At 41.0% G+C, this 18,347-nt stretch overlaps 1 protein-coding gene across 31 annotated transcripts in view; it reads left to right on the top strand.

The window, feature by feature from the left end:
- The window catches only part of MAP2 (microtubule associated protein 2), a 241,516-nt gene that overhangs the window by 46,483 nt on the left and 176,686 nt on the right, over nt 1-18,347 (top strand). For 21 of the 31 annotated variants that reach the window (XM_039555191.1, XM_039555190.1, XM_039555203.1 and 18 more), the window contains one exon: nt 9,462-9,519. The exons of the other annotated variants lie outside the window; for them this stretch is intronic. Coding sequence is in view for 3 of the 21 variants with exons in the window: in XM_019286267.3 (XP_019141812.3) it covers nt 9,462-9,519 (58 nt within the window). In the remaining 18 variants the exon portion in view is untranslated. The remainder of the gene's footprint in view (nt 1-9,461; nt 9,520-18,347) is intronic. 31 annotated transcript variants of the gene reach the window in all.

The following is an 18,347-nucleotide window of genomic DNA, read 5'->3' as shown; positions in this document are numbered from 1 at the left end:
TAGGCATTTGTTGTATTTTGAGGTTTTTTTCTGTTCTGCCCTGTTTTGTTCTGCATTAATAAACAGTTCAGTTTCTTTCTACTTTCACCTGCTGTAACCAATTTGTCTCATTGGCGGAGGAAAGGGGGAGGCCCTCTCCCTTTGGAGGAGGTGCTCATTCCAGAGCGTTTCCTCCTAAAATTTTGTCTCCAAAAAACCGAGACAGAGCAAATTTTTTTCTGAAAACTGCAAGCTCACTGTATATAGCAGAGAAAAATTAGCTGCAAGAGTAGAAGAGGGCATTGAGACTGCAGAGTCATTATGTCATGTTTTCTGCAGCTCCGGTGCATTCTGGACTCTATTCAGCAGGGTCAGAGTGAGCTGCTGGAGGCAGAGTGAGCAGCAGAACCGTGTCCCTGGCGCAAATATCCAGCAAACAGATAGTCAACAGGGGAGTTTCCAGACTCAGCCCTTGTAATGTGAGGTGTATGTACCTAACTCTAGGGACTGGTGTTGCACCTAGGAAATGATTTATGCTTGCAGTGTGCTCTTGCAGCTTGTTGGCTTACCATACTTCTGTGAACCACGTGCAGGTAATTCTGCCTGTGGTTTGACATTGATGCTTATGAGGAAATTGCAGACACTAGGCTTTGCATAGAAACGATTTGGCATCTGAAGTCCTTTTCTTGTTGTGCTGTCCTTTGCATTGCTCTGTTAATGATCTTACTGGTGCTTTTTGAAACCTGTAATTACAGTGGTCTCTGTGATTGATGGGAGCCAGCATTAAAGGATTAATCCTGAGTAGAACTGAATATTTTGTGATCCTTGAAGTATCAACATCAGCATGCATTGGCACATTGCTGATTAGCTTGATTTAGTAGTTGGCAGCCAGCACAAGGCTTTTTCTTTAGATAGTGTGCACTTCAGCCGCTGCAGAGGGACTCAGTGTGAGAATTACTATGCTATAGGGTTAAAAAAAAAAAAAATCCATGGCTCCATGCCTTCCAGGTATCAGTTGACACAGCAGAAGGCTCAAATCAGTGGTGCTCTGGGTTTCATCTGAGTGGAAGTAGTAATTCTGATTCAGTGGCAGTCTTGTGCTTGGAGGAGCCAGTGTTCAGAAAACAATTACAGAACCTACTATAATTGAATAGGATGCTTAAGTTTTGATATATTTGCTCTTTAGATGTTTGTGTCCTGATTACCTTTCTTTTCCACCTGCTTTCCATTCCTGTCTTCTTCAAAAAAATAGTTTACATAGTCTGTGTGTGTGTGTGTATATATATACATATACATGCAAACACATCCATCCGTCCATCCATGCACACCCAAATACTGATGACCAGAACTTGTGCAGCTTATAAACACTCCACTTTTGTTCATGTGGATCCTGAATATAATGACTTCAAGTGGCCTCTGCCTGTGTGGTTAGTTTAACATTGCATGCTCTGTCTGACACCTTCCCTGTCTTAAACCAACACATTGTCTAGAATTTTGACAAGCGTATTCTAATTTATTTAATGCTGCAGCTGTAGTTGCCTGTTCACAAGTGCTTTCCTTGTATCTTTTGAAAAAAAATAGGCTGTCAAAGAGATTATTCTAGAACCAAAAGGTGTTAGTAGAAATGTTGCATGGGATGCCTTCAGCCCTGTGCTTGGTATGTCTTGATTTTACAAGTGGTTATGTGATAAGATCCACTGAGGTTAGCAGGGCTTTTTAAGTGATGGAGGAACTACTTTCAAGAATCACAGCTTGCTGTGTCAGAGCCCAGTTTCCTTTTTTTGCTCATAGCATAGTTGCCACAGTGGTCAGCTTAGGGCTATTGGAGCAGTTTTCTGAGTATCTGCTTTGAGTGACCAGTCGCTGTTAAATCAGACTCCCCATTTTGAAAGCCCCTTGAACATATGAAAATCTCTATTTTGAAAAAAAGATTAAGATGAATTATATATGTAGCATTTTGAAATGTACCTAGACAAGCTCTTTGCTCAGCACCTATAATTACAGTGTTCCAATCCTGAATAGAGGGTTTCAAAAGAAGATAACATTCAAAGCTACTCATTAGTTGTGTTACTGTGTGTCAGCCTTTTTAATAAAGAAAAAGTGCATTCTTTCTTCACCAAAATACAAATACAATAGAGATAATGTCACTTCCCAAGGAAGGGTTATTTAAAACTAGAGTGATGCTTGTGCCTACTAATTAAAAGTTAATAAATCTGTAAAAAATGGGGTTTCTAAACCAGATTTGAATGAGTTTGCCACTGTCACTTGTAACTGAGGTCTCTTTGGTAAGGCACACAGAAAGCCCTAGTATGTGTCCTTGCCTTCCCCTATTAACCTTTTGAACAGGTAGTGTAGTTAATGTGCTGTTTCTGTGATGCCACTCTCATTCATATATGGTCTAGGAGGCCACCAAGGGCTTAGTATTTATACATTTTATTCAGAATTTAAACACCCTATTTATTTAAAAGTTTTAAAATGAATTCTAAGTTCTGTACACTTCCACATGTGTTTCTGGTATGGCTGTAGAAATAGATTGAGTGCTAGTCAGTCCTTGCAGCTCAGACAGAGCCTCTTTTGTCATGTTGCAGCACAAAATGTTACACAGATTCTTAATGCACTTGACCTCAGTTACATCTAGATGATGTATCACAGACCAAAAAAAGCTGTTAAAGGAACCTTTTAATATTGCTGAGTCAAATGGCTCATTTCAGGAAACACTGGAAAAAATGGTGTTTGTGCAGTCTTTGTGGCAGCCTTCTGCATACATATTACAAAGCAGTCTTTAATTATGGAATCACATTATTACTTGTTTCCGCGGAACTCCTGCCTCATTAAGTGCACGTTCCTCCATTTGGAACACCACTTGGTGCTTTTGCTTTTCTCCTGTACTTTTAGAACAAATCTTAATTCTTTCTGTTTTCTGCAAACTGTGTAAAACTGCCCTGAAAATACAGACTTTTCTATATCAGTCATTCTTAAATTATCTTGCTTGTTTAAGAAGTCATATTTCAGAGCCCTGCAGTAAAATGGATGGGCGCTTTCACTGTAGAGGGGGAAAAAAGTTATTTAAAGTCCGAGTAACTTTACATGTAGGTATCCAGTGGAAGCTGCTTGGGGTCACTGTGGAGTCATCAACACTCTGCTCTGGCCCCGTGTGAGTAATTTGGGCATGGGGAAAGGGGTTGATTAGCAGAACCTGGCTAGAGTGGGGAAAGAAACAGTTGTCTAAACTGTGCATCAGGAAACTGGAATTTAAACTGCTCAGAAAACTTAACTTTAACTTTTTCTTTCCTGGAATGTCAGAGTCTTTTTACTTTCTTCAAGATTGATATATCACCCTATTTGAGTGTTAAAAGCTTAGGTTACCAAAAATTGAATTGATTTGTTATCTGGTTAAAATAAAATTCCCCAAAGTAATCCTTCATGTGTGTGACATGTAGAAACTCCAGAAGAACTCTCACTGATATCTGATAGGAATGCCTTAAATGAAACTTGATTTTTAGAAGTGAGTGGCATTCATCTCTGTATTATTGAAGCTTTGCATTGTATTCTTTGATTTGCTGTTTCTTGAAAGGAAGCTGCCTATGGTGGTATTGAAAGAGGGGTTTTTTAGCTATTAAAGCTTAACTAGTGCTGCTCCTAGACTTTTCAAAGTTGTGAGCCTGTTTGACGAGAACTCTTAGCATCAGGTGAGACTGTGATGAATGTCATCTGACTTGAGGTCTGTAAATGCTTCTGAAGATTTTATAGGGAGCTTGCAATAAATAATTTCTCTGTGCCTCAGTAACCCTTCTGTTCTGGGATAACTAATCCTTTGCTGTATGGTACTAGAATTGGGAAGGTGAAGATTGTAGACTAGGAGGTGTTTGGACATTAAAATAGTAGGAGCCTGTAAAGGAGAAGGGAGACTGTTCATTTAATACTTTCTCTTGAAAAGTTGTGATTGGCAGGGCTGAGTGTGGTGATGTGGTTGGAAAGTGGTGGTCCACTGGTGAAGCTCCAATTGACTTTGTGGGCTCAGGACCACATATGAGAGTAACAGGAAAAACACTTGAGGATTTGTTTAGGGAGTGAATGGGAACATGTAGATTCTCAGCAGAAGAAAGCAAAGATACTTTTCAAGCATATTTTCATCACTACGGAGAAAAGAGTAACTCACTTTATGGTTTCCTGATGCAAGTGTCCAAGATGGATCCTTAACTCCTGTGAACTGGTGGCATTTCTTGGCATTTTGGTAGAGCTATGCTGATCTGTCCTAGCTAGAACTCAGGCCTTCGAGTATGAAATCTGATGGAAGAAGAAAAAAGTTTCAGGCAATTTTTTTCCTCATAGAAAGCTTCCAACCATATTAACTCTTACAGTGTTGCTGCCAATAAACTGAAAATTTGTAAGAGCAGATAATAAAAGGATATGGTTTAATGTTACTTGCAACTGGATAAACTGACTAAACTCCTGAAAATCAGAACTGCTATGAGGGAGGCATTGCCTGTGAATGAGAATGTGGAACAATTAAAAATTTGCAGGCTCATACTAACAGAAGTATCTTGTCATGAGGATAAAGGAATTACTTGAATAGGAGTAGTGGTAGCAACACTGATCTCTCTTGAAAGTCAGGGTTTTTTGTTTGTAACATATTTTCTTGCACTGTTGGTACCCTTGCAGGGTTTTGAGTTGCACCTTTAAAAATGTGTTCAAACATTAAAAAATGGATAACAGGATCAGTGAGAAAACCAAACAGAAGCGTTGAGGCTCTTTCACTGCAGAAATACTGGCAGCACTCAGTGTACTTTTCGTGTGAATTCCTGCCCCTGAAACTGGAAGATTAAAGTTGAAAGGGTACATGCTCCTGGAAAACTAGGCTCTTTGCTCCCATTAAAAGTGTTGAATGTGTATCTGCTCCTTTTTTGTGCAGCAGGGAAGGTGCCTTACAGATCTGTTGTTACTGCCTCTTCAGTTCTGAGCCATAGATCATTTCTCATGTGTAAACAATCTCAAATATTCTGGGGGTTTTAGAACTCATTAAACTTTCCATTTCACTAGAAGTGGTAAGAGAGGCTATCAAAAAGTATCAAAGCAGATGATAAACGGTCTAAGGTCAAGTAAAGTGAGCACTGAAATTTCTGTCTTTTTAAGGAAATGGAAGAAGACTCTCTTCTTCCTTCACACAGACTGCAGTGAGCAGGCTGCTGGACCAGGAGGCTTCAAATGTGAACCGCAGTCCAAAATGTCAGTTAGCTGAGTGTAGCTTCAGGGCCAAGGCCTTCAGAGTGCAGCCACAGCTCCTGCAGCTCAGCTTCATCACATGCGGGTGGGTGAACAACCAAAATCTTGGACTGTCCATTATCTTCAGTGAGCAGGTCAAAGAAAGGTAAATGCACAAGGCTGGAAGAAATTGCAAGAGATACAATGCAGACCTTGGTTGTGGAAGCAGGTTCCCTGAGATAGCTCCATCCTGTTTACCTGTTTCTTTTTGACTGTCCAGTGAAGGCAATTTACAGCTTCAGAGGGTTCCTAATTTAGTTAGATTGTCCTAAATCGCCTTTGCAAGTCTTTCAGACATGTTGAACAACTGCTAGCTTTATACTTTGGAGGGTTATCTCCTGGGCTAAGGCATGTCTGTGTGTCAGACAACAGTTAACAGTATGAGTTAACAGTATGATGTCTCTGACAGAAGAGCTCTGGAAAACCTATTAGGAGCCAGCCACCTAATCAGTGGAAGCTGAATATTCAGTTGTTCACTTTGCTATTACTGTGGGGTGTAACTTGCCTCCACCTAAGAGGCAGCACATCAGAGAGGAGTGTGGGCTTGCACTACAACTCCTGCTGAGAGTGTTATGTACTTGGACTCAGCCTGTTGGGTCTCAACTAAGATGTTGGTGGATGAAGCTCTGTGTGGAAACATTTCCTTTTTGCTGCCTCTGCAGCAGCACTATTGCAGCACTTTGAATCAGTGAGTTTCATGGCATTGATTTTTGGATGATTTTGAATGTGATGAAATACTTGTAAACACTCTCAGCTCAGTGTTTTCTGGCTGCTCACATAAAGCATTGCAAAGAAGCGAGCCTCGGGCTCACTAACCCTAACCCCCTGAGTGCTCATTCAACCCCCCCCCCCCGATTATAGCATGTATGTGCTGCCCTTTTCCAGTAAATATGCTATATTGTAATAGAAAACTAGGTCAGACCAGTTTGTTTTGGTTGGTTTTTTACAGAAGTAGATTTGCTGATGTGGGCCATCTGTCTTTCAGATATTATAATTAATTCACAGTTTGTTTTGGTAGTCTGAGTTAGGCTGACAGGTCTCCAGTTCCCTGTGTAGTTATCATCCTCTTTCCTTTTTATGGTGGTTAGTGGTTCTGCGCTTGCTTTCAGGCAGTGCTTTAGGTCTTCCCTCATTTCCTATGAGTTCACGGTGTCAGTGGTTTCATCTGTTAGTGTGTAGTTGGTTTCAGTCTGTTGGTTAGGGTTTTTTTTTAATGATAAGAAATTTGTAGTAAGATTTCATCTGTTTAAGTTGACTTACCTACATGAGTCCCTCCTTTAAACATATTCCTCTGGTCAGCACTGTAGTCAGTTGATGTCCCAGCTTTGTTTTACCATAAAATAGTTTTTCTCTGTATCTTTATTCCACCTTTAGCACTTTTCTGCACTTTCTTGGCTTCCTATGAAGGAACTGACCTGTCTGGAGTTGCTTAAAAATCTGTCTTTTTTTCTTTGGGATTCACTGCCCGTAATCTGCTCTACTTGTTCCTTCCTTATATTTGAATAGTTGATGTTATCATTTCACGATTACCATTATCCAACCCATCTTCCACCTTCAGATTTCCAAGCAGTTTCTCCCTTTTACCAAACCAGCTCCATCTTCTGAAGTGAACCGTCCCCAGGGTGTTGGAAGATGCATCCAGTTATGCCAGTGAATTTTTTGGATAAGCTCAGCTATTTTTATATACATGCTCATCTCTTGGGGCAGGTGTGTACTGAAAGATGGAAAATACTGGGCCACTTCATTTTCCTATCAGATGTTACTGGAAAGCAGTTAGTGAAAGACTTTGGTAACCAGAGCTGTCAGTGTGACTCCTTGCAAGAACACTGACTTCACATAAAATCTGACAGCATTAACAAATGCCACTGTAGTTACAGGAAAGGGGTAGATAATTTTGTTCAGGGTAGACTTTAAAGACAGCTCCTGATTTTATCAGCCAGCAAATATTCAGAAGTCAAAATGCCAACATGTCGCAGTGCTAATCTTGTTTTCTCTGCGTCAAGCAGTTGGCATGGTGTTTTATTAGTAGTGTTTTCCAGAATGTGTCCCAGGTGTTCACTGCCGGCTGCGTGAGTCAGGGCTGTGATCTGGAAAATCTTGATGTTCCTAAAGTGGAGTTAACTGAGTGTAACTGTAGCAAGAGTGTAAATAGGTGTCTGGTGTTTCATGGCCATTTTAGCAACAAGTCTGTTTCCCTTTTATTATAACCACAGATGATAGGATGAGTCTGGAGTCTCTAAGGAGTAAATAATTGTGGGCCAAGCTGTAAAAATGCTGGAAATTCTGCTTGCTGGAGGTGCCAGGGTTGTGTGCTTGTCCATTATTTGCTCATCTGAAGCTTGAGGAAAGGGATCCTGCTGGTACCATTCCTCCTTGTCTCTTGGCTTGGATATGAACTGGGAGCTCCTCAGAGATTGGAGGGTGCTGAATGAGGTTTTGCTCAAAAGGGGAATATTATGTATGAGTTGTTCCATGGTTGTGTTTTGCTGACCATTACTAACAGTGTCTGGACAAGTAGCATCTTCCTAAAGAATGCTGAATCTTTCATGCATGGCTCTGCACCTGGGGGTGAGACCTTAGACAAATCTCGTTTAGCAAGTCTGACCGGCTTACCGCTATTTTCTTCTCAGATGTATGGAATTAACCAAAGATAATAAGGTCCACTCCTGGCCAGTATATTGTAAGAAATTACTTTTCATTTGCTGGTGTTGAGAGAAAAATAGAAATAGTTGAGCCTGACTTTCCTTCTGCTGTTCTCTGGTTACACCTCCATCTTCATCCTCAGTTATGACAGCAGTGTGCTGTAGAGACTTAAGTCTTTTTCTGCTTTCATAAAGTTGCCCCATGCTTAAAAGAAGGAGGTAGGGATGGGGTCCTTGCTTTCTGCTCATGATTCAGCCTCTGCTTCCTGTTAACTTTGGCAAGACACTGAATCTGTCCTTTTCTACCTTTCTGTGAAAGTAAATGTTTTCTTCTCTAGCTTTGGTAAAGTCAGAGATGAGAGTCCCATTCCTTTCAGTGAAAACCCTTATTTAGGATATGAGTACAGTGAGACATAGCAACATTCACTAGAAGTACAAGTTGCTTTTATTCCTGCTGACATTTATCTTCTCCCTATCTTTCCCCTGTGAAGCAATGAGCATCTTGAATAGCTTTGTCCAGCTGTGAGTTTTGTTACCCACATTTTGGCAGAAATTAGTTCTGCAGGTAGGGTGTGTGCTGATTGAAGATGATGGGCTGGAAAATGGTCCATTTGTTGGCTGTTGACTTGAAGCTGGGTAGGGAAGTCTGTACTTCTTCCTTCTCAGGCAGTTCAGTGCAATTTGTAAATGCCAACAATTTGCACTTTATAGGTGCTTCTCCCTTGCCTAGCCATTCCCAGGATTTGCAAAGCAGTAAGTAGTCCTCATTTATGCCATTGTGATGATATTATACCCATTGTAAGATATGGTTAGTAACTCAAGCACAAAGCAGTTAAGGACATGCCCAGGGTCCTGCAGTAAAACAGCTGTAGCACCAGAGAATTCTCCTCTGTGACAGCTCAACAGCACTTCCCTGATGCAGGTTTTCTGTGGTACATGATACCACGTTACCTGATACCGAATTAATAGGCCCCATCAGTCTGGTCTGCAGCTTGTAAGCACATCATTTGTTACTGTGCAGCTTAACTGTGGGATTCCTGGCAACAAGTAAGCTTTTGGCAAATTAGGTTGTATTATCTACATTGTTTATTTGCTGACTCCTTGTACTTAGGGCTGTTGCTGTTAGTGTCTTTCCTAATTTTTGGCAAATCATCCCCAGTGAATCTAGCTACATGAAAGGGCTTCTGCCTTCAGATCATCTTCTTTCTGTAAGGAAGGAAAGGGTTTTATTGTTTCTATGAAACTCTGATCGTAATGGACACCATAGTATAGCCTGTACTTCAGAGGAATCAGCTTTTCCATGGATATTCACTTTATACGAAAACAGGCATTCTGAAGGCCTGGGCTCTTTGGTAAGACATGGTCTGATGCAAATCAAGGGATGTAAGCTATAATGGCAAGAGAGGTTCTAGTCACCGGAAAAGATAATTTGGTATAACTTTGCACATGTTACTAAAAACGGAGGAGGAAGGCATCTTGTTATTAACATGTTGCAAGTCATGAGTCTTTAATTCATATAATAAGATTAAAGCTTTTGCCTTTAACAGCTGCCACTAACTGAGAGCTTTTTTTTTTCAGATTGTGAAACCTGAAATAAAATTACCTGTGACTGACAAGGTGACAGCAACACCGCAAGGTGGGTCTTCTGTTTTTGTTGGTCTTGTATCAGTCATTCCAGGGCTCCAGAAATGTTGTGCGTCTTGACTTTACTGAGATGGATTGCCTAATGAATCTCTGGGGCTTGTTCAAACAAACCCAAATAGTTTGACAGGACTCCTCCTATGCTTGCATGTACATGAGTTATGTATTGTAATGGTGTTCTAAACAAAGAAGATACATACATTTTCTGGGCTGTACGGTGAAGGTGTTTATGGCACAGAGGTGGAAACAAGTGAAAATAAAAACTCACTGGGGTTTTTGCCAACTTTTTTGTGTAGACTTCTGTTTTCTGTAGGAAATGTCCTCTTGTCAATGAGAGTTGAACTATCCAAAAGGCTGCTGCTGCTGAGCACAAGCACTGCAAGTTGAATCTGTGATGTGGCATTTTTTTCTTCTCACGCTTCAAATTTAGGATTCACATTTAGGAAAAATGTTCCAGGATGTGTGCTGATTACTTGTGTGTCAGTCACTACATGCTCACCTTGTCTGACGATTTGTTGCTCTGTTTTGTTGCATTGTTTTATTGAGGTTGTTTATGGGATATGCAAGTTTGCAACACAGCCCAGATGCAAAGAGATGCTGATCCCAGGATTTCCCACTTGCACCCTTGGTATTACCTGTTCAGAGGGGAGTTTGTGTAATGGTTACAGACGGCTTTTAGTTATTTGAACGACTCAAGTGAAAAACAGCACAAAGAGAGCTGGTAAATACCATTTTCCCTTTATCCAGGGGTTGTTGGAAGAAGAATTACTTGGTCATTCCTCTTCCAAGAAAGGTTAAATTTTCAAGCACCAGGTTTATCTGGTGACACTGCACAGTCATGATGAAGTTGGATTTTGTTCTGGGGTTTGGCTTTTTCTTTTTCTGTAGTTGGTTCTTGTCTGTCTTCTTTCTAGGGCGGGAGAATGGAGTAAAAACTGGGACATGTGTTGCCTGCGTCTATGTGCTGGGGGCAGTTCCTGGTCACAACATTGATGCTCTTACTGCAGTCTCACATTTCTCTCTTAGAGGTCATAGTTTTTTCCTTTGTGTGAAGGCATGAGTCTTTCCTGGAGTATGTGTCCACAGCCAGAGTGAGTGGCAGTATTTCAATGCAGAGCAACAGTCTCTCTGCTGGGTATTTCAGAGTGCGTTGCTTGTCACCAGCTCTGAAATACTGCTTTATAGCTGTGATGGGCTGCAGTGCAGATGTACCACTTGTATTTCTCAAGGTGTTTTAAAAAACTGCCACAGTCATGTAAGCCTTCTCTCTTGCAGTGAGAGAAACAGGTGAGATGTGAGAATTTATCAGCAAGGCTCTTGTCATCATTCTTGAATGGAAACTGCCAGGAGCCCTGCTCATGGTATTAATCCTTATCCAGTGAGAAGAAGTCTAGCTTTGATTTCAGTGAGTACAAGATGTTTCTTTTATCTGCTGCTTGTCAGCCTCTCTATGTCATTGAACTTGAATCATTAGGCAAAAAGTTAAATGGTCAGGAAGAGATAGGTCTTTCAAAGCTGTAATAAGGCCAAATCCAAAAACTTTTAATAGGAAGGAGTGATTGAGGATCTGAGCTAAAAGTGTAGACAAAGCTGTTTGGTGGGTTCTCTTCGTGAAGAGCAACAGGGAAGTCGAGGAGAGTTCATTCTGCATTTCACTTCACCTGTGCTAGTCTGAGCTTCAGTAGTCTTTGTGGCAGGGTTTGAATGCTCTTGTCTGTTCTTACCAAAGATTTATCACAGTTGATGTGTGTAACCAGGAAATTCAGAGCAGGGTGGTGAACTGTCAGCTGAAAGGGGTAGGTAAACTGTTTGCTCTTAGAAGTGAGTAGTAATCCAATTCTTCCAGCACCTGGCATATTGGTACTTTTCAGCTGTATTTGAGCTGCTCACAGTTTATCAATAGAAGCTGTGTTCTTGCATAAACAGAGAGCAAAAGACCTCCTTGTAATTAAATAATCAGTTGTCTAAATCTCATTTTATTAAGCTGAACACACAGTACAGACTAGAGAAGCGGTCCTGCACCAAGGCTGTTTAAACATACCAAACTTATAAGATTTGATTAGATTTTGTTCTTCTCTTTCTGTCTTCTCCATGTGAATCTAAGGCATGTGCAGATCATGCTCAGCTCTCTTTTTTTGTCTTGATTGTCTTCCTTATAACCCTCTCTTAGGCTTTTACACAACCCACATAATGGCACAGAGAAGCTCTTCACCCATTTATTGGTCTCACTCTGTTGCATCACTTTCTAACTGCCCCAAAGCACCTTCTTGCTCATCAGACAGCAGTGTATCTTTCACAAAGGAATGAAAGCAAGACTGTCTCAGGCTTGTCTCTGCAAGCTTAGGCATGTATTGAACATAAATATTACCTAATTTTTCACACTTGAAGGGCAATAAAACCCAAATTCTCAAAAGAAAGCATTAAGTGTAAGCACAACTGTTGTGTTTTACTGAGAACCTGGAAAAAAAAAGGCAACAAAAAGATGGGTTTATTTCTTATCAGAATATTTCACAGGAACAGCCTAAGTATATGTAATGGTACCAAAGCCTGTGTAATGGTACCAAAGCCTGTACTACCTGGTGATTTTCCATGTGGTATGAACAAAAAGCAGAAGAGAATTTTATCAAAAGCCAGAAGACCTGCATTGCCTAGCCTAACGTTAGGCCCTTGTATGTCACTGCTGCTTGCAAGCAGTGTGCTTACCCTGCTCTCCTCCTGCAGAGAGCAGAGACTGTAGATGAGCATCTCAGGAAGCTGGGAAGGTCACATATGATTGAGCCATTTTCTGAAGAACCTCTCTCTTTCCACTGAATCATGAAAAAGAATATCGAATATATAGAATGAAAGAACTGAGTGAGTTGGTGTTCTTAGAAGCCCTGTAAACAGACAGAGCTAGCTGAACATTTGCCTTTGTTTTTAAAAGATACAAGAACTGGCATCACCACTTATACCATGGAGTCTTTTGTACTTCCATCTTTAAATTGCTGCTCTTTTGGGCTGTTTCTCTTGTACGAGTGATCTGCTGTAGCCCAGCAAATAAATAATTCTAATAAGGCACCTGATCTCTTGGAGAAATCTGAGTTTCATTCTACCAGGGTATACTGGTTCTCTAGTTCCCAGTGTAAGATTATGCACCTCAAGTTGTTTTGCAGATGTGCTCACAGGTACACACCATTACCATTCTCTCCTACTGTACTGCTAGGAACAGAAAGCGTAAAGGGATTCAGCAGTTCAAATTGCTCCCACGGCAGAGGTTCCTGAGGAGAGCAGTGTCATGTGTGGTACTGAGGAGTGAGAACAGTCCACATGGTCGAACATCAGGATGTTATCCTTGGGCCCTCCTTCTTTCTCTGTGACAGGTTTTCTGTATTATATTCTCCTTGTGCTAAAATTAAAAAAAAAAAAAGAAACGAGAAAGCCACACTTACCTGTTGAAGGCATTGACATTACATCCAACACCCTTTGTTTTGAAGGCTGCTAGATACCTTAGAGAGAGAATCATGTGAGGCAGAAGCTATTTAGACTAAGCCTTCACTATTTATGTTGAAGTCGTAAGCAACTTGAGCTTGCCCCAAAAAGATCCAACAGCATTCCAGCTGATTGGAAGTGCTCCTTGTCTTATTGTTCCAAGTTCCCCTCTTGTAAGAAGGAGCCCTCCAGCAGGGTGTGGGGCAGAGGGAGAGAGAGTTTCTCCATGTAGCATTCTCCTCTGGTGTTTGCCCCCAGCAGCGCTTTGCTGGGATGTGCAGCACACTGTCTTGCACTCTTAGTGGGCAATCCTGTTAGCCCTGGCCAGTAGGAGGGCTGTGATCCAGCCTCTATGCTGCTGAGTTAGAAAAACACATGACCTGGGCTGCATCCAGCAGTTGAGGATGGAGGCCATCAAGCTGTGACATTAACCAGCTCTGGCTTCTGGCCTTGCAGAACTGTGTGATGCTCCCTGTGTTCATAGGTGGAAAAGCAGGAAAGATGTTGGTGTGATGTCTTCTTCCCCAGAAGCTTGTGGGTAGGATGGGGACCAAGGAACCCCTAAGTGCTGTATCAGGGAGGGAAAAGGAGTGGGAGGTGCTGAATGAAGGTCGTGGCTGTAGAATTTTTGCAGACAAACCAGTTGGCACCCATATGACTCTGAACCAGGTGTGCTTGTAGTATGAAAGTCTGACAGACCAGATTTCTCATTGGCATGACTCTTACTGAAGTCATCACAAGTATGTTGGTATTGCACAGCAGCAGAACTGGGTTGTTGGTGTAGTTTCTTTCAGGTGCATCTGGGCATTTGGGTTACATGTCTAAACTCCACTTGCTCAAATAATCTGAAGCCTGAGATTACGAATATACAGAAATAGGTGTTCTTTTAAGGGCCACTTTACTTTTCGTTCTCTGAGAGTACGTATGATGTATAAAGATGCAGGTTTCTGAGTAATAACAAATGCCTGGGTTAACATTCTACCAAACACCAGATGTGAAACCCAGAGGCTAGCAAAGTATTTATTGAGGGAGTATCTGAGGAAGCTGTTCTTATTGATGCCAGCAGCTCCTGACTGCTAGTTAGTTAATCAAGTAAGTGTTTGTGGGTTGTTTTTTAATGACTAATTCCATTGCCAGCAGTGTCTTCAGGAAAAAAAAGGAAAAATGGAAGGAACAGGTGGCGCACACAACTTTTTTTTAAAAGGAAACAGCGTGTTGTAGAACTGCAAGCGTCTGCTTCTACTTAATGCTTAGTCTTCAAACGCTGAGATGCCATTCGTTTAGTGGAATAAATTACTATACCGGCTACTAGGCCCTTAAAATACTTTTTAACCTTATTTTATTCAGTTAACCACATTCCTTATTACCTCCGGCATACCGTACCAGGAGGCTGGAAGGCAATAGGATAAATAGTTTTGATTAGATCCTTCTCCAGAGCAAAAAGTAGGAGTTTTAACTTCCATGGGAGTAGGAGCCAGACCTTTTTTTTGTGGTGGGCAGCAGTGACATCATCTGAGACAGTCTTGATGAAGAAATGTTGTGCCCTTTAATTCTAACCTGAAAGGTTTAAATAATGCCAGACAAATCTCTTTGGAGATAGAAAACATCTTTTATGAGATTATTTGATACAGCAGGAAAAATAGATAAGTTTGCAGGTGAATGGTGAAGACCAGGATGAAAGTTTCTAATCCTGAAAGCTTTCTTGGTGTGTGGTTTTTTTCCCTGCCCCCCAGGTGTAGGAGATACTATCTTTATCTGCAAGATTTGCTTCACTTACAACCTTTGAAAATAGTGGCTGTAATGCCTTTACATCTCCAATGTCTTTTATTATTGGTGGGGAGAGAGCATTTCAGTGTGTGTAGCACCCAGAGGTAGAAGCTTTTCTGTTCTTAGAGCTCCAACTCATAACCTGTTCATAGATTTTTATCTCTATTTCTTATGTCTTCACACGTTTCTGGGCACATAACCACTTAACAAGTGATATGTCGAAAGTCTTTCTTCCATAAAGTCACTCACAGTTTTTTTTTCTACTGGTACCAGTAGCAACAGGACCAGGGTTAAAGCTATTCAATCTGATAGGATCGTGTGAAGTGTCTCACTGAAGCTCTGCCTAAAGGCAGTGTCAGATTTTCCAGTGTGGCCAGGTCTATAAGAGAACAGGGTTGACATCCCAAGGAAAAAAAGATTACAGTCATAGGAAGAATCAGTTATTTTTCTTCCAGTTCTTAAATGCTGTAGGCATAAACATGCCTCATCATCTAAAGGTAATACAGGTAATAAAGGTAATCCTTTTGTGTTGCTTCTCACCTTGGAAGCATATGGTACTAATGGGAAGCCATTCACCAAATTCTTGATTTTCAGGCTTTGAAAGGTAGACTGTAGAATTCACTTCATTTGTCTGAGCAATATATAAAGGGAGGAGTTACTGACTTTAAAACTTCCACATGAAACCCAACTGGGTTTGCTTGGAACTGATTTTCCTTTTTACTATTATAATACAGTATGTATATATATATATATGTTAAATATATATAAATAAATTATATTATATCAGTTTATCTTGTTGTATGAATGAAACATTTAACACTTTTAAGAATACACAAATCGTATGTCCTGTATTACATCTGTGGATATTTTTGTGTAGCTGAAATAACTTTTTCAAGTTTATAATTCCTAGGCTGTTAAGACTAGTGTCTCAAATCCTGATAAAAGCAAGTCAACTCTATGCTTCTAGGGGACCAGATAATGTTTTGATTCTGATCAAAAAAGAAAAAAATACTTCTTTAGACTTCCATGTCTCTGTTGTCCATATTTACCCACTGCTGGCACACAGGGCTGCTTACACTTTGCTGTGTTTCTCCATCACATAGGTTTGTAATCCAAATGCTGTAAAATGTGGTGCTTTACATTGCCTGACATTGATATAAATGCACTTTTCTCACACTTCAGTGTTGTGGTTGCTTTGAGCTGAGCTTCCAAAGGCCCATATTCTGAATAAGAATCAATGGGAATGGTACTGCTGAAAATGTGAAAACCTCAATCCTTAGTTCTTAAGTGCATTTCTAGGAGAGATTTAGTTGTGGTGTAGAACTGTAGGCAAGAATTCAAACAATTCATGTGCTCTTGACAGGGCTGTCTCACTCTGACTTCTCTTTCCAACTGTTTTAATGAAAATCTCAGAGATAGGGGAAATTCAATGCATTACCAAATGCATTGGTGCTGCATTTGAAATCAGAGTTTTAAAAGCTTCTGTTAATTATTTTTTTCCTTGAGGGACCTGCTGACCTAAATAATGATCTTTCTATAGAAAACATTATGGAAGTATGTGTAATGTAGTTAGGAGCCAGGTGGGTGGTGAGGCTCTGTGTGTTTGAATGTTTACGTTTGAAAGGCTTTTGGACCTGGTTTGGAAAAACACCAGTCAGGGAATAGTGCCTGCACAAAAATTCTTGCTATGGAGGTGGAATGGGAGCTGAATGTAAAGGTGCAGGAGTCAAAAATGAGTTTGAACTCATCCAAGACCATGGGTAGAGGGAAGCCCCTGTTCTCCAGCAATGTACAGCCCCAATGTACAGACCATGGGTAGAGGGAAGCCCCTGTTCTCCAGCGCTGTGTCTTTGCCTGCCTTGTGACGAGGGTGCCAAGTTTAGAAGCTGGAAAAATGCCATGTTACTCTTTTGTACAGGTATTTTGTTCCAGAGTTGTGGCAGTGAAGAAGGAGCCTTCTTGGGGATCCAGTACTGAAGTACGAAGTGTCTCCATTAGGAGACACTGTTAGTGTTTCCAGTTTGCATGTGAGGAAATGAGGAACATTAAGATAATAATGCTATCTGCGGGCAGTAAGTAGGCAAATTGTGACCCAGCTGGGATCAGATTCCAATCTCCTGAGCCTCATGCAGCGCTTTGTTTTCTCTTCCATCAAAGTGCCTTTTTCTGCTGTACATCTTAATTAGCAGCTTATCCTGATCTAACAACTAAGAAAGAGCTTCATAGTGCAAACAATAACAGTATGGGCAGATATGTGTATAAAATTGTATTTTGTTTCTAATTAGAGCAGGGGTGCATGCCTCTGAGACACTTTACAATGTGCTCAGAAGGAGAAAGTGTGGACTCCAACCCATCAAGTAGGAAACTATTGCTTTGGATGAAAAGCTGATGCTTTTTCAGGCAAATACAAAGGCAAGTTTCATATGTGAGAGCTGAGCTAGAAAGCTTGGTCTTTTAAATACAATTCTGACTAATTCTGCCACTGTTTTGTATTGGCAATTATGCATTTTTGTAATAAGCAAGAGCTGAAGCTAAAGATTGCTGTACTCAAGCTCTTCATGTCAGAATGAGACTGTGCATGTTGTATTTGTGCTAGAAGGCTTGAAGCATCAGGGCCAGATGCTTTTTTATCTCTGAAATTGCTAGGTCCATTGATTTCAATAGACTTGCACCCACATGCAGTTACAGCCAGCAAAAACAGGCTCTTGAGTCTCAGAAATACACCATGAAGATACTGAACAACATCTGTAGCATAGCAACAGGAAAGCCTTTATGCCTTTCTCATTTATGACTGGTCTCAGACCCTGGCAGTAGTAGTGAGCATATGGTGGAGGGTTTGTTTTCTTTTTGGTCATGCCAGTCAAATTGTCTCGGAGCGTAATGCCGACCAAATTTTAAAAAAACAGATATGGTAGTGGTTCAAGGACTCAGGTTTGAGGAACATCATCTTTGGTTCAGTGCTAAGGTTTGGGAAGACATCACACAGCAGCATGACTCCATGATTTCTATTTGCTTTCCATGGCATTAACCTATCCCCTGTGTCAAGTTTGGCCTTCCTGATTCCATTAGAAACCATGCCAACAGGGTCTGGCATGTTTCCTCCCAGGCAGGACTGTTGCATGCTGTGTGGGCAGCAGAAGTCCCAGGCTGCTATCCCATGGCAGGCCCTTTCTGGGAATGAAAAAAAGTGCTTTTTGTACACAGCAGAGAAGGAGGCGCTGGAGCTGGGAAAATAGTTGGGGGCTGTGAGCAGGCAATTAAGTATTCCTCAGGATCAGCATCTCTGCTTGTGATAATCAGCATTGAGGCCTGAGATCAGTATGGCACCTGCTGATGCGGCTGCTTTTTGCCTGCTGTCAGTTGTCTCACAGTCTTATGCAAATAAACCATGTAAGAAAATGAATTACTTAAATCAAGCCAATTTGGAAGAATATCACCAGATTCTGTACCAGCCAGCCAGCCACCTGAAAGATGTCCTATATTTACACAAATGTAGCAATTGTGTTTTCCCCAGTATCTGTGTTTTTTACATTATTTGCCTTTAATTTGTTCAAAGGCAGAGTGGGAAGCAGCATGAGTGTCATAACT

This window comes from Corvus cornix, chromosome 7 (assembly GCF_000738735.6).
Source record: "Corvus cornix cornix isolate S_Up_H32 chromosome 7, ASM73873v5, whole genome shotgun sequence".
NCBI lineage: Eukaryota > Metazoa > Chordata > Aves > Passeriformes > Corvidae > Corvus > Corvus cornix.
This window is presented reverse-complemented; position numbering and strand designations above follow the sequence as displayed.